Source organism: Orycteropus afer, unplaced genomic scaffold, assembly GCF_000298275.1.
Source record: "Orycteropus afer afer isolate SDZICR_OR568_19922 unplaced genomic scaffold, OryAfe1.0 scaffold00165, whole genome shotgun sequence".
In the NCBI taxonomy this organism is placed as follows: Eukaryota; Metazoa; Chordata; class Mammalia; order Tubulidentata; family Orycteropodidae; genus Orycteropus; species Orycteropus afer.
The window spans coordinates 1,887,567-1,906,889 of NW_006921752.1; the positions used below are offsets into that span (position 1 = coordinate 1,887,567).

Genomic DNA, 19,323 nt, shown 5'->3' on the forward strand with positions numbered 1-19,323 from the left:
AAAGATTTCAGCCTTGGAAACTCAGTAAGACAGTTGTACCCCGTCCTATGAGTTGAAGTCCACTCAACAGCACATAACAATAATGTGGTACCAGGTACCCTGCTCCATACTGCTCTGACTTAATTCAGGGGTGGGATTTTAGTTGCTGGAAGTACTGGGCAATGAGAGCCCAAGAAACGCATCCGGTTCAAACCCACAATTGTGGGTCTGAACTCTGCAGTCTTTGAAAGCAGGGTGGACTGTTTAGTGATAGATGTGGGGTTGTAAAATGGTTGAACATCTGACTGTTTCAATATTATCCAAAAGAGGTGAAGCAGCCAAAGCAGGGGCTGTGATCACTTCTTTTCTTGGATAAATCAGCCTTTTAGAAGGGCCATTCCATAGGACTCCTTTTGGAGGATGCAGGTGTCTCAACTAGCGCATTAAGGCTTTCTTGGTTGGCCTACAGAACACAAGCAGAAGGCGTGGCTCTTCTTGCCCAGGACTCATAGCCTGGGGACTGAACAGCTTGAGTAAGGCCATGGCCACCCTAGGATAACCCCAAATGTCTGGGAGCCCAGGTACAGAAGCACCTGCCTCCATGACACATTAGTGGCTTTATAGGAGTATGAGGGTATATTGGTGAATACATTTGAGAAACCCACTAGGAAAAATGAGAAGCCAACCCTTTTAGACAAGAACTTAAGATTAGGGAAAACCATGGAAGCTAGAGAGGAATAGGAAGAGATTGGAAGGAAGAAGAGTCTTTAGGTGACGTTGACCTGTTCACTTCCTTGAATGGATACCTTTTGAACTCAAGTTGTATCAGTTGATGGGAGAACATTAATCAGCTGACTTCATCAAAACACCAGTCTTCTGGGGAAGAGGCAGCTCTCTTGTCAAGATGACTAATGTTTGCAAAGAACTCAAATTCTGTAAGATCTTAGAGCCACGTCTCTGAACACGAAAATTACCTTGGTAGTCTCGGAGGAAACAATGATTAGTACGATTTTACAGTTAAGTAATTTCTTTCTTTGACTTAGTCACCCATGTAACACCTGAGAAATACTAAAGAGAACATTTCTAGTTTTAACTCAGTCATTCTGGATAAATATCTGCTGCTTTGTACCTCTCTCTACTGCTTGTTTACATTTTCTCTTAAGCGTGATTTTTGGGTGTGTCATACACATATGCATAGTTTAAAATTCTTAATTTAGAAAAATGTAATCTGTATAATATCAAGATATTTTCCCCATTCTTTTACTGTGTAGCACATTTGTAGGGCAAAAATTTAAAAGTATTGATACCCATTTTGGAGATGGGAAAATTAATATAACAACTTGAGCTTCATAAGGGAACAAAACTAAGTTTCTCTTGTCTAGATCACCATACTGATATATAGTATGAAGTAGAGATCCGACTTTACATTTTCTGTAAAGAGCCAGATAGTAAATATTTCAGATATTGTGGGCACAACTATTAAACTCTGCCATTGTAGTATGGAAGCAGCTTTAGACCATACATAAATGAATAGATATAGCTGTGTTCCAATAAAACTTTATTTATAAAAAATAGGAGGTGGACCAGATTTGTCTATAGCCTGTAGACCCCTATTCTGTGACTATACTATGGTCTAGCAGGCTAGTCCCCTATTCTATGACTAGACTAAATTCTTTTGTAGATCTTCAGTTATTTTCTTGTGTTTTTATGGTGGAGGTGGTGATGGTGGTCACTGCCATCGAGTCAGATCTGACACATTAGTGACCCCTCCTTGGGTTTCTGAGGCAGTATCTCTACAGAAGTAGGTTGCCCAGTCTTCCTTCCAAGGAGTGGCTGTGGGTTTAAACCACCTGCCTTCTGGTTAGTAGTCAGATGCCTTAGGTGCTATGCCACCACAGCTCCTGTACGGTAATAATAGAAGATAGCAATAACCCCAACTCCCTATTTCTAATGCTTCTAATTTCTTTCCTTGCCTAATGTCATTGATCGAGACCTCTGGTACCATGATAAATATTTGGTGGTGATAATGGTGACCTTGTCTTGTTCATGAGAATCTCCCCAGAATTTCCTCATTGAATGTGAGACTACCATTTTGGTTGAGATGCTTTAGTCTTTTATGTTGTCTAAGTTAAGAATGGATGTCTGATTTTACCTAATGTCTTCTTAGCATCTATAGGTGTTACTGATTGAATTGTGTACCCAAAATTATGTGTCAATTTGGCTAGGCCATGATTTTCAGCATTAAGTAATTATCTTCCATTTTGTGATCTACTTATCCTATGTGTTATAAATCCTAATCTGTATATTAATGAGGCAGGATCCAATCTACAGGATTAGGTTGTATCTTGAGTCAATCAATATCTTTTGAAATATTAAAGAAATTAAGCAAATGAGCAGAGATCAGAAGGACCTACTACCACCAGAAGAGCTGCGAGTGGAGTGTGTCCTTTGTACCCTGGGTCCCTGTGCCAGGAACATCTGGAACTAGGAGATGGAGAAAGAAAGGCTTCTCTTAGAGTTGGCACCCAGAATTTGGACTTTTAGACTCTTAAACTTAATAATAAATTTGTTTGTTAAAGCCAACCACTTGTGGTCTTGCTGTTAGAGCAGCACTAGATAACTAAATCAATACCAAAGGAAACAAACAGACAGACAAACTTACTGCCATGAGTTGATTCCAACTCATAGCGACCCCTATTGGGTTTTTGAGGGGGTAAATCTCTACAAAAGTAGATTGCCTCGTATTCCTTCCTTGGAGTGGCTGGTATATTTGAACCACCAGCCTTCCAGTTAGCAGGCAAATGCCTTAGGCACTGTACTACCAGAGCTTCTTAAATTAACTAAGACAATGTTGTTGTTATTGTTGTTAAGTGCCGTCGAGTCATTTCCAACTCATAGCGACCCCATGCACAGCAGAACGAAACACTGCCCGATCCCGTGCCAGCCCCACAATCCCTGCTATACTTGAGCCCATCATCGCAGCCACCATGTCAATCCATCTCGTTGAAGGCCTCCCTCTCTTTCGTCGACCCTTCACCCTACCAAGCATGACATCCTTCTCCAGGGAATGGTCCCTTCTGACAACATGACCAAAATAGGTGAGACGAAGTCTGGCCATTCTTGCTTCCAAGGAGCATTCCAGCTGTACTTCCTCCAGGACAGATCTGTTAGTTCTTTTAGCAGTCCATGGTACTTTCAGCATTCTTCGCCAGCACCACAACTCAAAAGCATCAACTCTTCTTCGGTCTTCCTTATTCATTGTCCAGCTCTCACATGAATATGAGGCGATTGGAAATATCATGGCTTGTGTCAGGTGCACCTTAGTCCTCAAGGAGATATCCTTGCTCCTCAGCACTTGATACAGTTCCTTCGCAGTTGACTTTCCCAATGCTACACGTCGTCTAATGTCCTGACTGCTGCTTCTGTTGGCATTGATTGTAGAACCAAGCAACGTGAATTCTTTGACAACCTCAATCTTCTCTCCATTTATTGTGATGCTGTTCATTGGTCCAGTTGGGAGGATTTTTGTTTTCTTTATATTGAGACGTAATCCATACTGCAGACTGTATTCTTCAACCTTCATCAGTAGGTGCCTTAAGTCATCCTCACTTTCAGCAAGCAAAGTTGTATCATCTGCATATCTCAGGTTGTTAACGATTCTTCCTCCAATCCTGATACCACGTTTTTCTCCATATAGTCCAGCTTCTTGGATTATTTGCTCAGCATATAGATTGAATAAGTGTGGAGAAAGAATACAACCCTGACACACTCCCTTCTTGATTTTAAACCATGCAGTGTCCCCTTGTTCTGTTCGAACAACAGCCTCCTGGTCAAGGTACAGATTCCTCATGAGTACAATCAAGTGCTCGGGAATTCCCATTCTTCTCAATGTTATCCATAACTTGTCATGATCCACACAATCAAATGCCTTTGCATAGTCAATAAAACACAAGTAAACATCTTTCTTTTATTCTTTGCCTTGAGCCAAGATCCATCTGACAACAGCTAACTAAGACAATAGGTAAAACAAAGTAATTTTTTCCTTCCCAAGATAATGAAAAATTTATATAAATCATTAAACATGAAACTATTCTTACATTCTTAGAATGACCTATTTAGCCATGTTATTATGCTAAATGCTATCCAGCTTTTATGCATCAACCAGTCATAGATTGGTCCATAGCTTTTCATATAACCATTAAGGTTTGAGGGAGCTCTGGTGACATAGTGCCTAAGGCATTTGACTACAAACAAGAAGGCTGATTTCCTCAGAAAGAAAGTTGGGCAATCTACTTCCGTAGTGATACCAACTCGGAAACTCAAGGAGAGGTAGCTATGAGTCCAATCCAACTCAACGGCGGTGGTTGCGTTTTGTGTTGATGATATTCAAATACCTGGACAGACAATGTAAGCTGCCTTCCTCCAGGACTGAGAGCCCCATTGAAATAAATGTCTTACTTCTAGGGAAGGGAGTTTGTGTTAGAGCTAGGCTTTGCTTGTAGAACAAAGGGTTAGACCAGGTATAAGGGCTCTCATGTTTGCTCGATTTCTTTCTGAACAGTATGTTCCTAACACTAGTATCTAAAGTTCTTGGTCACTGCTGATGAAACTTTTGCATACTAAGTCAAGACTTGGTACAGCTTTTCCTTGTAGCTTCGTCTGGCCACTGCTCTCTCTCTCTCTCTCTCTCTCTCTCGGCCAAAGTCATCATTCTTGACTCAGTCTTTTACTGACTTGGCAACATCTTCATGATTATGTCTCTCTCACTCATTTATGTTAGTCACCTATGGGCCAAGCAATGTGCTAAGGATACAATGACGAAGGCTGACCGGGGCAAATATTGAACAAACAGCAACGTGAAGTTCATGAAGGAGAAGTAAAGGCTGTGGTGGGAACATAACAGACAGACTACTGAGCATGGTTTAGAGAGGTTGAGTAGCATGTTCAGCAATTAGGTACTGGTGCCTCATAACAAAATTTTATGTATAGGTGGGGATATTACTTAAGGGAAGAAAAACTACTTAGAATGACAACATTTGGTAGAAAGGGCATAAATCTAGATTTTTAGAAAAGGTTTTGGTATCGGGATACAAGGTAGGGCTTCAAACCAGTTCAATTGGGTTTGACTCCCCTGTTGAACATTGACATTTCCACCTCAGATAGACTGTATCAGAATCCACCTTTCAAGAAGATTCTAATTCAGTATATCTGGGGTAGAAAGGTAATTCTCTGTTGGGGGTCAAACTGGAATGAATCTGTTAAAAGCCTGATATAAGGATTTTTATAAAGGATTAGAGACAGCTGTTAAGCTTCAAGTTTTCTTGACTTACTAATTCTTGCTCTCTGATTTTTTTCAATTTTCAATTTTTTTTCATAGCAATAAAAATATATATAACAAAACATTTGCCAATTCAGCAGTTTAAAATGTATATAATTTGGTGCATTGTCAATTCTTTGGGGCTTTTAAGAAGGTGTTTCTTAGGCCTTACCTAGCACTCTGACTTGTTTTCAGAAGGAAGTTCGATCTGAATAGTCAGTTCTCCAAGGCATAGTCCCAGAACCAGCAACATCAGCATCACTTGGAAATATTCCAGAAGTTTGTAGTTCAGGCCCCAATCCAGATCTCCTGAATCAAACCGTGGGGGTTGGGTCCAACCACCTATGTTCTAAGACACCCTTCAAGTGATTCCAATGCACATGAAAGTTGGAGGACCACTTATCTAGCCCAAAGTTACCAGTGATGAGGTAGATAAAACAGTGAGTAGGTTGATGGCATTTTTAAGAAACTGAGATAGGAAGACAGAGAGGCTAAGATTTTTAAGCATCAGACTTTGAATATCTAGTATGGCCAACTTGAGAAAGATGGGGAAGAAGGACTAATGTTCTAGAATACAAACATTTTCTGTAAAAAGCCAAATAGCAAGAATTTTAGACTTTATGGGCTATCTGATCTCTGTCAAGGAGCTCTAGTGGCATAGTGGTTAAAGCACGTAGCTGCTAACCAAAAGGTCAGTGGTTCGAATCCACAAGCCACCCAAGAGAGAAAGATGAGACTGTCTGCTTCTATAAAGATTTACAGCCTCGGAAACTCCATGGAGCAGTTCTACTGTGTCCTAAAGTGTTGCTATGAGTCAGAATCGACTTGATGGCAGTGGGTTATGATCTGTCACAACTATTAGACTCTGTTATTACAGGGTGAAAGTGGCTATAGACAATATATAAATAGATGAGCATGGCTGTGTTCCAATAAAACTATTTGCAAAATCAGATGTCAGGCTGGATTTGGCCTTTAGGCAATAGTTTGCTGACCCCTGTCTTAACAATAATTACCTTTTTTTTTTTTTTTTAAAGCACCTGGTAAAGCAGGAACTGGGATAGGGAACCCAGAGCTTGTCTGTTCCGTTTCCTCCATTGTTTTTTCTTAAAGTAGGTCCTAAGGCTCTTCCTCATGGCAAGTTTTAATGCCATCTAAGTACAGTGTTCCAGTGTTTAGGCTTGGGACACCTTAAGTGTTGTCCTTGAATGAGTAGGTAACTCTCCCTGAATCAATCTAGACCCCAACCAAGGCATAGAAGTCAAAGAAGCCAGTGACCAACCTGAGCTCAGGCCTGGACCCTTGAAGCCTGAGAGTCCTTTGCCCTAGTGTATTGTCTCTCTCCTCTTTGCAGGTGCCAGTCAGCCTGCTGAGACCAACACAAACACCCAGAGTATGAGTCACCAGACAGACATCTTCTCCATGTCCTGTGGACAGATGAGGGCCCAAGGCCTCAGATTGCAGAGCATCTACCCCCAGCTGTTGGAGATGGTGCTGCGCTTACAGAAGGCCATAGAGGAGCACTTCCTGCAGGTGAGAAGCAGGCACAAGCAGCAGGACCTGGTGCTGGAGGAGCAGAGGCTGAGACTGGAGCAGAGGCGCAGTGAGGCCATTCAAGAGCAGGAAGCCCTGGTGGCTCGTTTAATGAGTCAGCTGGCCAACGTCCTACAGTCTGGGTCCTGGAATGACCCGGGACTCCAACTACTTCTACCCTCCATGGACACTAGGGGTAATGCTGGAAGTGGGCAGGGAGCCCAATCAGCCAGAAAACCTGACCAGCTACTTCCCCTGCTGAGAGAGTGGCAAACTGCATCTGTCATCCCTGTCCTCTCCAATCGTGGGGAAGATATCTCTGATTTATACCATATGAGCTTCCAAGACCATATTGCCAACCAAGGAGATAAATACCATGAGGATATGAACATCTCGGTGAGAAGAGGGGGACGAATACCAAGGGGTATTACTCACTTAGATTTACTGAGCACCTCTGCTGAGTACTTTGTGCTCCCATTTAATCTTCACAGCCCACGAAGTGTAGGTATTAGTGTCATCTTATAGATAAGGGTAGGAGCTCTGGTGGCATAGTGCCTAAGGCACTTGACTGCTAACCAGAAGGCTAGCAGTTCAAACCCACCAACCACTCCTTGGAAGGAAGACTGAGCAATCTACTTCCATTGAGATACTGCCTCGGAAACCCCAAGAGAGGTCACTGTGAGTAGCAATGGACTTGATGGCAATGAGTTTGGTTTTGTTTTGGTTATAGATAAGGGGAGGGACACAGAAACAATGGGATGTGCCCAAGAAAGGTATAGCTCTGGAGTCTGAATCCTCCAGGCATGCTTTTTCTAAATCACAGCTTGTAATCACTAGAAGTTAGGCACTGGGGTCACTGTGGTGAGTGAACTTGTCTTCTAGGAACTTAGCCTATTGATGGATGTAGTCAGTTATTGGGGAAGCAAATCTCAGTATCTCCAATAACGTTAAGGGGTACCCACTTCAGGTGGTCAGGAAAGGTCTGTCTTTAAGGCTAATCAGCCCACCATATCGGAGGAGGGTCATCCAGGAGGGAGAGACACCATGCATGAAAACTTTTCAGGTAGGAAGGGCTTGGAGTGATTGGGAAAGGAGGCCCATGTGGCTAGAGCAGGGACAATGAATACTGTGGCAAGAAGTGGGTAGGAATAGGCCATCTGGTGGTGTTAGGTTATCATTCTAAAGGATGATAGAAGTCACTGAAAAGGTTTCAGCAAAGGAGGTTCATAGAAGTTCTGCAGCCAGAGGACTCTGGGTGGATAGCACTAGTGACACCGCCTCCTTCTGTTCCTATCTGAAGGATATGTGATTGACGCCCATCTTCTTTTCTGGGTATTGAGTTAGGTATCTCCACTGGGCTCCAAGGGACTATATCTCCAATGACCTGACAAGCTCTTACACAGAAGGAGGAATAGCAGTGTACAGGATGGGGCCTGTGGTGGTTAAGGGATCAGACAGGTGGAGTTTTTGTCAGTTACCTGAGGTCTCATAGCTAGTAAGTTATTCAAACTTCTGATTGTTACCATCTTTAAAGCAAGGATCATAATAGAGCCCTCTTAAGAGTCATGATAAAGAAAGCAACTCACATTAAGCAATTAGTCTAGGGTCTAGTATGTAATAGAACTCAATTACTAGTAGCTGGTATATAACATAGCTACTATGACCAATTGCCAATTGGCTCTATGCAAGCTGTAAAATACTGGGTTTGTGGAAAGTTTTCTGATGCTTAAGTCTGTTGAACATACACTAAACTGCTTTGTAGGGCAGTAAGAGATCCAGCTGGACTAATCCAAGATGGGTATTTGCTTATTGACATTTTAAAAGGGTTTCATAAAGGACACAACAAGAAGACTGATGTCAGATTCTTCCCATCTCCAGGGCATCATTAACCTTAGTACCAGTGAGAACAAGCTCTGCACTGACCTGATGGCTGAAAGGGTAAGCTGTGTTCTGGGCTGTGCAGGGGACCCCCCACCCCCCAGGCCCTTTAGAATGTTCCTGAGCATGTGGTCGATACAAGAGTATGGTTGAGGAGTTTACATAAGTAGCTTCTAGAAGAGCACATCTAAACTTCTGGCCTTTCTACCTGTGTCCAGAGGTATTCTCTGGATCAGTAGATGGTGGGTAGGCTGCCAAGGGAAACTTTGGCCCAAATGTAAGATTGGGAATGTTGTAAAATTAAACACTGCCTGGTGAGTTATCTGTATAATCTATGATGAGAATATGGAAGTCTCCATTCATTAAAGAACGTACAGCTTGCATCTTCACTTCCCTTCTGGGAAGTCTTATATGTGCAGGACAAACATCTATGTGTATACTAGGAGCAGGATGAGGCCTCAAGGGCTTCTCCAGTTGCCCTTAAACTCTTTGCCAACAGTTGAGTTGGAGTGACATGAACTACATTGAGGATGACTTGCTACAGTACCCTGATGGGAGAGGGCAGCCATTGTAAGTAACCTCCAGATCCATGCACCTAGTCCACAGGTACCTCTCCTCAACCAATGGAAGATTCAAGGCACCAAAGTCTTGGTTGGTTGCCTCCCTATCTCTTTAAGTAATAAATTCTAGAAAATACCAAGAGCAAAAAAGCAGCCTGCATAGTAGAAATTTCACTATCTTATAATTCAAAAGTTCTGAGTTCTTGACTCAACTCTCACACTTAGTATCTGTGTGATATGGGAGAGTTGATAGCCTCAGTTAGTAGCCCTGTTAAAATGAGGTTGAACTTAGTAGTAAAGATCTTTTCTAGTCTCAACACTCTATCCTTTGAAAAGGACTGAAGTCTAGATTCTGAATGAGGAAGGGCCCCTGGGCCTGGAAACCACAGGTTCTCTCTGGGTCTGTCTACAGCCTACGGGAAGAAGTGGCCCGGTTCCTGACCTACTACTGCAAAGCACCTGCTCCCCTTGATCCAGAAAATGTGAGTCAGTTTCTTTGCCATGCTGCTGTTCTTGTACAGGGCTATATTTTGAGAGGACCCTCTGAGTTTTCCAGGGGGGCAGGGAGAACCGGTGGAGAGACTCAGGGCTTGGGAAGAGTAAAGCTCAATGGCTCTGAACTGAGGAGGATCCTGGCTCCTGACCCCCACAGAAGGAGACAGGGTGGCTGCCCCTTTTTCACATGGGTCTTGCATTTTGACTTAATTTCTGCCTTTTGTTTGTATCTTTCAGGTGGTGGTTCTAAATGGCTGCTGTTCTGTCTTCTCTGCACTGGCCATGGTTCTATGTGATGTAGGAGGTAAGTCATTGGCCTCTACTTTCACTCTTAGTGAAATGCCAGGTTATGGGCAGGAACATATGAACACTAAGCTTTAAGGAAAAAAAGACCATCTTGATCAAGGCCTTTCCCCAAAAGTGCTGAGATTTCTCCTATACTAACTAGTATACCTTTCTATTTCTGTGAGGGGTTTGGATCCCCATTTAATATAGAAGGGGCACATATGACAATCCTCAAGGTGGTATGCCCCGGGAATCATAATGGAAACCACCAGCCCATTATGTTTAGCTTGACTTTAGGTCTCAACTCCAGTACTGAGAGCCCTGGTAAATTGGTTCAGATTATATAGATTTCCTACTTTCTATAGTAAAAATGCTATTTTTCACTGGACCAAATAAGGCTCTGAAGTGTGTTCTAATCTTCACTCTAATCAATGCCCAAACAATAGTCTCTGAGACTAATGAGCCCTGGCTGCATAGAAGAAAGTGACCACAATGTCTTGTTTCAGTCAAAGGTGTGGGTCATGGTTAGCTCATCTATGAGGCCAAATAGATGGGAAGAAAAGAACGTATGTGCTCATTAGCTCCAAATAACCTGAGCCATGGAAAAGAGAGCCCTCCCTGTGCATGGGCTTTGGCTTCTAGCATTTGGCCTGAAGCCAATAAGACTCTCCAAATTATCAGTGCTCCACTTGCTAGCAAGCCTGGCTTGATTCACGCCCTGGATTCTGAGCCATTTAAAGTAACATTCTTTTTCTCCTTCTCTAGGTGGGGGAGCTCTGGTGGCATAGTGCATTAGGCATTTGACTGCCAGCCTTCAAACCCACCAGCCACTCCTCAGAAGGAAGATTGGGCAATCTACTTCCATAGTGACACTGCCTCAGAAATCCAAGGAGGGGTCGCTATGAGTCGGATCCAACTCAATGCCAGTGAGTCTGGTTTTGTTTTTGGTAGTATACCCCAAAGAGTAAACTTGAATTTTTCCCCTAAGTACTGTCTATAAAAACAAAACCAAACTCACTGCCATCGAGTCGATTCCAACTCATAGCAACCCCAAGGCAGTAAATCTTTACGGGAGTAGACTACCCAGTCTTCCTTCCACAGAGTGGCTGGTGGATTTGAACTGCCAAACTTCTGGTTAGTAGCCAGATGCCTTAGGCACTAGGCCACAAGTGCTCCTTAAGTATTGTCTAAATAGGATGCATAAGATGCCTTAGCCTATACGACTAAGAGACCAGAAGAACTAGATGGTGCCCGGCTACCACTGTCAACCACTTAGAGGGGAATCTATGTAGGAGATCCTGGATAGAGTTGGGAGAACAATGTGGAACAATACTCAAAATCATTATTTAAAAAAAAATAAAAGGGACTGGGTTTGCTGGTCTGATAGAGCCTGGTGGAACCCCTAAGACTATGGCCTGTAGCTGCCCTCCAGGTCTGGAATTGAGCCCACTCATGTGGCTTCCTGCCAAACAAAAGACAGGCATATGAGCTAAACATTTACATTAGGTAGATATACTCCTTGGAGAGATCTATCATGGGAGAATAGAAGGGCTGTGTATGCACAGACAGAGAGCTTGGGGGACAGGAATGCATTGGGAGGGAAGGACACAGGGAAGAGGTAACTATGGGGAAGAAATGGGAGGGGAGCTGTTGCATTGTGGTAAATTGCAGTCAATGTCATGAGACAGTGTATGTGAGCTGTATGGAAAGTGAATTTGCTCTGTAAACTTTCACCCAAATCACAAAAAATAAAATGTATAGGTTCTGAGCCCAAAAGCACAAATCCCCAGGTTGGAGGGAGTGCCAAACTGACCTTTTCTGTTGGTAGCTTTGCTGCTAGTCTGGGGGAGCGTGGCAGGTCCTGATGGAGAGACTAGAGACTGACAGCTTTTTGTCTTATACTTCCAGAGGCCTTTCTGATTCCCACCCCCTTCTATGGTGGTCTTGGCTTTAGTTCCCGCCTGTATGCGAAAGTTGAGCTGGTTTTTGTCTACCTGGACGGTGAGGTCAGAATGGGGCCCCTTACCATGCTCAGTCCACCTATGCAAGGGACTTTCTTCGGATCAATAGGAATACATAGGGAGTTCTGCAAACTCACGAAATGAGTGATGGTGGGGAAGGGTGGAGAAGTCAGGATGAAGAAGTCATGTCAGACTAGTGGCCTGGGTATGAAGGCAAAGGATTGTCCTGGTTTTATAGGAATGAGAAATCAAGGTTCAGAAGCTTTTCAGATGGCCGATTCTCACATACTGTTTTCCAGATCACTGGTGGGAACACACAACCTTTCCAGCTCACTGTGGACAAGCTGGAACAAGGTCTGCATGAAGCTAGGCTTAAGGTAAAGGAGGGAAATGTGTTTTCAAGATGACCGCTGCTGGCTCTGAAAGGGGTTGAGTCCTGAGACTCTGGTACAACTTGCTCACGGAGACCTTGTGAGCTCTCTGTTAGAAGAGACAGGGAATATGCACAGGAGAATTTTCCCCTAGGATCCTTGTCCCCTCTCTGTGGCAGTCCCCGGAACTCCTTCTGCTTCTCCTCTGTAGGCAGGATGGTAGGTGCTGCTTCAAGATTCTCCGTAGGCCTTAATTTGATGTCCTATATCAGGTGTCCTGACCTATTAAGAACCCTTAGCTGAATTTGGAATAGATATTAAAAGATTTCTGCTCACTCAATTATGTTTGGGTTCTTTTTAGAGGAAAAATGTCAGAGGCCTCGTGCTAATCAACCCTCAGAATCCTCTTGGTGACATCTATTCCCGAGACTCAATGAAGGAATACTTGGAATTTGCCAAGAGGTATATGGGTTCTACCCCTTATAACTAGGTGAAGTCCCTAAAAATGGTTTCTATCATCTTTGTCAAGAAGTCAGAGATTTACCCTAATTACAACATAATTCACAAAGTTATATACCACTAGTTGAAATCGGAATGAAGAAAAATGCACCCACATGCTTTCCACTTCAAGTAAATGTTTGCCGTTGCCTTTCTAGGCTTTGCCCATGTATAGATACATACAAAACTATCATAATACAGTTCTGTTGCTTTTCTACTTACTGTACCATAAGTACTCTCTCCTAGCATTTGTTTCCTAATGTATTTGGCCCAAGGCAACAAAGAAAGCAGACTTTCAGACCTCAGGGGGTGAAAATGTGTTCCTAGAAGAACATTCAAGGAGCCTTTGTGGCACTGTGGTTAAGCAGCTCAGCTGCTAACCAAAAGGCTGGCAGTATGAACCCACTCATCAACCCCACAGCAGAAAAGACTTCCAGTAAAGATTACAGCCTATGAAAACCTATGGGGCAGTTCTACTGCCACATTGAGTTACTGTGAGTCAGCATGGACTCAAATGGCACATAGCAACATAGCCACTCCTCAGAAGAAAGGTTGGGCAATCTACTTCCATAGTGAAGCTGCATCCTATCTTATGTAGGGGTCACTATGAGTCGAGTCCGACTCGACGGCACATAACAACAACAACAACAACATTCCTAAGAACATATTGACATCAGTTCACGCTAGACTCTTAAAACACCCCTATTAGTTAGGGCAGACAATCTTCCATTTTCTAAAAGAAACAGACTTATTCAACCTCCATAACTAAGCTGGGCCAATTAATGGCAGAACATGAGAGCAGAGGAAAGAATGCTGATATGGGGGGCTGGGATGATACAGAACAGGGCTCAAATGCCAGCTCTAGTGCCTACTAATTAGGGGAATTAATTTTATCTCAGCCTTAGTTTCTTCATTTGTGAAATTGAACTGACAATACTGCTCCATAGGGTTACTGGGGAGAATTAATGAGATGATACACATAGCCCAATGCTATCATTTGATTAATACCCCAGGAAGGGTCTCCTGATTCTTCTGGACCCTACCTCTCTAGGACATGCAACTCCTCTTGTTGCTGGTTGCTGGTTGTTTTGGTTGCTGGTTCTCTAGTACTGCTATAACAGACATACCACAAATGTGTGGCTTTAACAAACAGGGATTTATGCTGTTACGGTTTAGGAGGCTAGAAATCCAAGTTCAAAGTACTAACTCTAGGGTGAAAGCCCCTTGACCTTGGGCTTCAGCTCTGCCTCTTGCTCCCAGCCTAATGAAGTTGGAAGCTGCTCTTAACTCAGGCAGCTGCTGGCTGCTGAGGCTGACAAACCCAAGGTCAACAAATAAAATTCCACAGTCACAAGATTACAAAACAACATGGCAGGCCACTAGTTCAGGTCCAGATACAGTCACAAGATTGGCAGGAAATGTGGCATGCTGGTGAATAAAGACTTGGCTACATGCAGGGTCCAAGCATGCTAAAAACTCAGAGACCTTTCTTAATGCTTCTTACATACTGGAAGCAGACCACATCCCTAAGGCAGCTACTCAGCTGTTCAAGTAGATTCCACCATGGAGTTGATTACCAGTCCCACCATGGGGAATAACTATGTCCAGCTGTCCAGCCACTCAAAACCAGGCCTAGCCAAGTTGGCACACAACTTTACCACAATGGCTGAAAGGTTAGATAAGATGTTTTCAGTGTCTTACTTGGGTCGTATCTTTCCCAGTACCCCTAAGCCAGGTCTAAGGGTCCCTTCTAGTGTACCATTGCCTTCGGCCTTACCATGTCCCTTAGAAGGGTTGAATGGGCTGCTGTGGCAGTAGGAATATCTGGTCTGTATCTAGAGAAGACCACAGAAGAAAGTGAATTATGACTAGTGAGCGAGCCTAGGCATTGTTCTTCTTCTTTTGCCCAATCTGCAGGCATAATCTACATGTGATCATAGATGAGATTTACATGCTATCTGTGTTTGATAAATCCACCACATTCCACAGTGTCCTGAGTATGGAAAGGTGAGTTGGTCTTAATTGGAATTGGGAATGAAAACCATGATGTTCCTGCTTTGCGTGGTGAGTTGTTCATGTGCCCAAAACTTAATTGGCTATGTGCTTGGTACTGAGTTAAATAGCAAGGGGAATGTGAAAATGAAAAAAAACATATTTCTTTCTCCAAAGTGTCTTCTACTCTAAAAGTCACGTTGTTACAAGATATGAAGGCAAATTAGAAAGTGCGCTGTCAAAAGTCAAGATAAAGCCCTGTGGAAGGCCAGGGTGGGAAATACAGCACAGGAAAATAATAGAAACTAGGCAGAACTTAGAGGTAATATTTGGCCCTTGGATAGGATTCCAACAAGAAAACCAAGGTAAGTGTATGCCTGGAAGGAGGAATAGCTGTGTTAAAGATGGGGCCATAAGAAATTAGTGAGCACATTCTAGGAATGGTGGGTGATCATATATGGGACCAGTCAAATCCAAGAAGGTGGCTTGAGATAAGTTTCAGAGGGCCATGAGCCAGGCTGAGGGTCCTGGACTTCACTCAGTGGACATTTGGGAGCTGTTGCATCTAGATCCCTAGAGATACCTTTTGTTGATTTTCTGGCTTCACTAGAGCAATATTGAGTCCTCTGCCCAGCTGTCTGAGAGTGACCACAGTCTATTCTCTTCATATACCTCAAGTCTCTATCCTTAAATTATTCCTCCATAACCTTGATTGTACTATCTCTTTTCCAGTTTGCCTGACCCCAACAGAACCCATGTGATCTGGGGTACCAGCAAGGTGAGCCCCAGCTGTCAGCCCTTGGGTGGGGAAGGAAGGAGAGCCAGAAGCAGAAGACAGACAGACCAGGTGTTCTCTCTCCTACTACTCTTCTAGGATTTTGGCATCTCTGGCTTCTGCTTTGGCACTCTGTACACCCATAGCAGGGAAGTGGCCACTGCAGTGAGTGCTTTTGGCCACCTGCACAGCATCTCTGGCAGCACCCAGTATAAGCTATGTCGGCTGCTCCAGGATAGAGGTACTGAGCTCCATCCCAGGCTAGATTCTTGGCTGAATCTCACGGCCATAGGGAATTCCTGGGTCTGCTTGGACCTCTGCAGTGGCATCAGCACACCAAGACCCCGTTCATTGTCTCAGGCTTAGCCTTGGCAGGACATGAAGTTTGAAGGAAGGGTAGGATGCAGCTCAGATAGTGAATTGTGAAGATGGAGGTGCTGGTCTGAAACACAGCATGGGTTTGAACTTCTGGATGTGTGGTAGCTTTATGTTCTGCCTGGAAAGGGGATAGCCAATTATACTCTAAGATCTGAAGGTAGGGAATTGAGAAGTTGGTCTTTATGTGAATATCTTTTCCCTCTCTCGTCCCCTGCTTGCTTCAGGAAAAAGTTACAAAGAAGCTCCCTGTGTCCTCTAGTACAGCTTAACCTCATCTTCCAAGTGACCAAAAGAAGAGTTGCCATCTTGAGGAGTTGATGTGGTTAGACTTATGGTACCTAGAGTCACCTTTACCCTTGGATCTCAAGTGAATACTGGCCTTGGAGGGAAATTCTCCCTTCAATGCTATGGCCCAAACATAGATAAGACCCCCTTTCTTTAATCCTCTGTAGTAGAGCAGATACCAGGCTGGAGGGTTTAAATGAAAAGCTGGGATATCATGAAACAAACTAATGTAATGAAATAAGATGGCTTAAAAAAGTTTACTTTCACCTTTGGGTGAAGAAGGAGGTAGCTAGGATAAATCTAACTGGATGCTTTCCTACATGGCCCCAGACCCTTTGATATTTGGCAGAAACCAATTTCCCAGGCCTGAAAACATTGGTCTTCAGCCTTGGCTGTCCATGGGAACTACCTGGGGCGCTTAGATACTAGTGTGTGGACCCCATCACAAAGATTCTGATGTAGATAATCTTGGGGGATGGGTAGTTTAGGCATCAGACTCCAGATGGTTCTAATATGCTTCTAGTACCAAGAACAATTGAGCTAAGAGTACCCCAAAGCCTATCTAAGTTCCTCAGAGTGCATTGTGTGAGTCTCAAAGGCAGGAAGAATAAGGACCTGCTATTTCCCCTGTTGATAGCCAGGAGCATCAACCCCCTTCAAGGAATACTCTTCCATTATACCTCTTCCTTGCCTCTAGGAGTATAAATACAAACAGAGCATTTCTATTGAATTAATGAGAAAACTAATGTCTCTACCCAAGCCATAAATAAGAGGTGGGTGTGTTGGGTATGGATGCCAACAACACATAGGTGTGTTGATGGATGCCATCAACTCGAATATGATAGTCTTGGACAGAAGAGATGGCATGAAGCCCAGGAAGGGAGAATTTGATAAGGAACCCTTGGTAGATCTCTGATGCAAGACCTATGAGGGCTCTCTTCCCCTGCTCATCTAGATTGGATTGACAAAGTGTATCTGCCTACTAATTGCTCCCGGCTCCAGGAAGCTCACAAGTATATCACAGACAAGTTGAAGGCCATGGAGATCCCCTTTCTCAATCGTGGCTCTGGTCTCTGTGTCTGGATCAACTTGAGGAAGGTGAGGCGTGGGAATGAGGAATGGCATTCTGGGGCAGACTTGGCAGATGGGCCCTGGGCTAATCTGTCCCTCTGTCCTTCCTAGTACCTGGACCCATGCACATTTGAGGAAGAACTAGTCCTCCATCAGCGCTTCCTAGATAACAAGGTGATGTTGTCTGGTGGCAAGTCTTACATGTGTAAGGAGCCAGGCTGGTTCTGCCTTGTCTTTGCGGATAAGCCCCGCCGGCTGAAACTGGGTGAGTGGTGCTGACCTCACAATCCCAATCCCAAAGATGCCTCACCAATTCTTCTATAACCCAAACTCTGAATCTTCTCTCTTGCTTTTAGCAGCCAATAGCTCTTTCTTCTATGCCACCTGTTTCCATCTTTATATCTTTAATTAAACACCTTTTTAAATCAGAAAGGATAGGTACTTGAGATATATGCCTACTCATTCATTACACCTTTGGGTATCTGTTCTGTGTCTGATATTAAGCAAGGCATTGAGACTATGTATAAGCCAATAAGAAGGGGTACTCTGCCCTTGTGGGACTTGCAGCCTAACAGGAAGATGAATGGGTAGATGATGAAAGCTCCTTTCTTGTGTATCACACTGTGGAGTTCAGATCCTCCTCTGAAGATTTTGGAGAACATCGTAACCATTTTGATAAGTATTTATTGCCTCACACTGTGTGCCATGTATTGTTCTACCTGCTGGGAATGCAGCAGTAAATGAGACAAGGTTGGCTTTGTTGCAGCGAGGCTAGTGTGGAGAACAGATTGAGTGCAGAGACACTACCCTACCCATTGACATCGAGTTGATTCTACCTTATAGCTACCTTATAGGACACCATAACAGAACTGTCCCATAGGATTTCCAAGGCTGTCAATCTTTAGGGAAGTAGATTGCTACCTCTCTTTCCTGTAAAGCACCTGGTAGGTTCAAACCACTGACCTTGCAGTTAGCAGCTGAATGCTTAACCACTGCATGACCAAGGCTCCTTTTGAAGAGACACTAGAGGCATGGACAACTTGATGAGGTCAAGGCTATCAGCCAAGGTATGAGACTTTGAGGTATCTGGCATGCTGCTGTGACACTGAGAACCGTTTAGAACCATTGAGGATGTTGCAGGGAGACTTAAAGTCCATCTCAAAGAAAGGAGAGCTCAAGTCAGCATAGGTACAGTCACTGAATGAGAAGCTCAGTGATGGGCTACCAAGACCTGGGTGTGTCTGGGGCCCACCTGCTAACCACTAAGTATTTCTTTCCCCATTTGGATCCTCTAGCCATGCGTCGGTTCCATGAAGCACTCCAAGAACAGAAGGAGGAGTTGATCACGGCACTCTTAGAGGATGCACAGAAGGAATAGACTGGCTACCTCCCCACTAGCTGTATATTCCACTGGTCAGGGGGGCTGGACCGTTGAACTGGTGCTGGGACTGAGCAAACAGTGGGCCCCAGGATGGTCTCATCTGGCCCAGTCATTGACCTCTTTGAGCTGAGCTAAACATCTGTCACTTTTGGAAGCTGTGCATCATTTTGATCTTTGCTAACCATTGTGTGTGGGTGAAATGGGTGTTTTTATTGAGGTTGGGAAGGCTTGGGGGAGCTACCTAGAGTGGGATAAAGGGAGTTCCTTGGGTCCCTATTTAAATGGGTTTTATTTTTTTAATTCAATGTCTAATAAATTCTATATTCTCTTAAATTCCAGGTCTGTTTTATTTCTTGTTTACATTTTTCGTAATCTTGTGTGAGAGCTAGATGAGTTTCTGTCCATCCTTTTAAATTCTAAGGTAGGTTGATGGCCAGAAAGGAAGGAAAGAAGTGATTCTGGATTGATGGAGCACTTTCTAAGTGTCAGGTTCTCTTCACTCATTGTTCACACGGATCCTCATAAGATCACACCCACCTTACACATGAGCTGCTGAGTGGCAAGGTG

The 19,323-nt window shown here is 43.7% G+C and overlaps 1 protein-coding gene across 1 annotated transcript; it reads left to right on the plus strand.

Moving 5' to 3' along the window:
* The first annotated feature begins 6,688 nt into the window (after nt 1-6,688).
* ACCSL (1-aminocyclopropane-1-carboxylate synthase homolog (inactive) like) lies at nt 6,689-18,753 on the plus strand. The gene is made up of 14 exons (XM_007946518.1): nt 6,689-7,222; nt 8,705-8,764; nt 9,204-9,274; nt 9,677-9,746; nt 9,997-10,063; nt 11,953-12,050; nt 12,305-12,382; nt 12,738-12,838; nt 14,792-14,881; nt 15,599-15,644; nt 15,741-15,882; nt 17,260-17,402; nt 17,487-17,640; nt 18,671-18,753. The coding sequence occupies exons 1-14, from the start codon at nt 6,689-6,691 to the stop codon at nt 18,751-18,753; spliced, it is 1,737 nt and encodes a 578-aa protein (XP_007944709.1).
* Nucleotides 18,754-19,323: the final 570 nt, after the last annotated feature.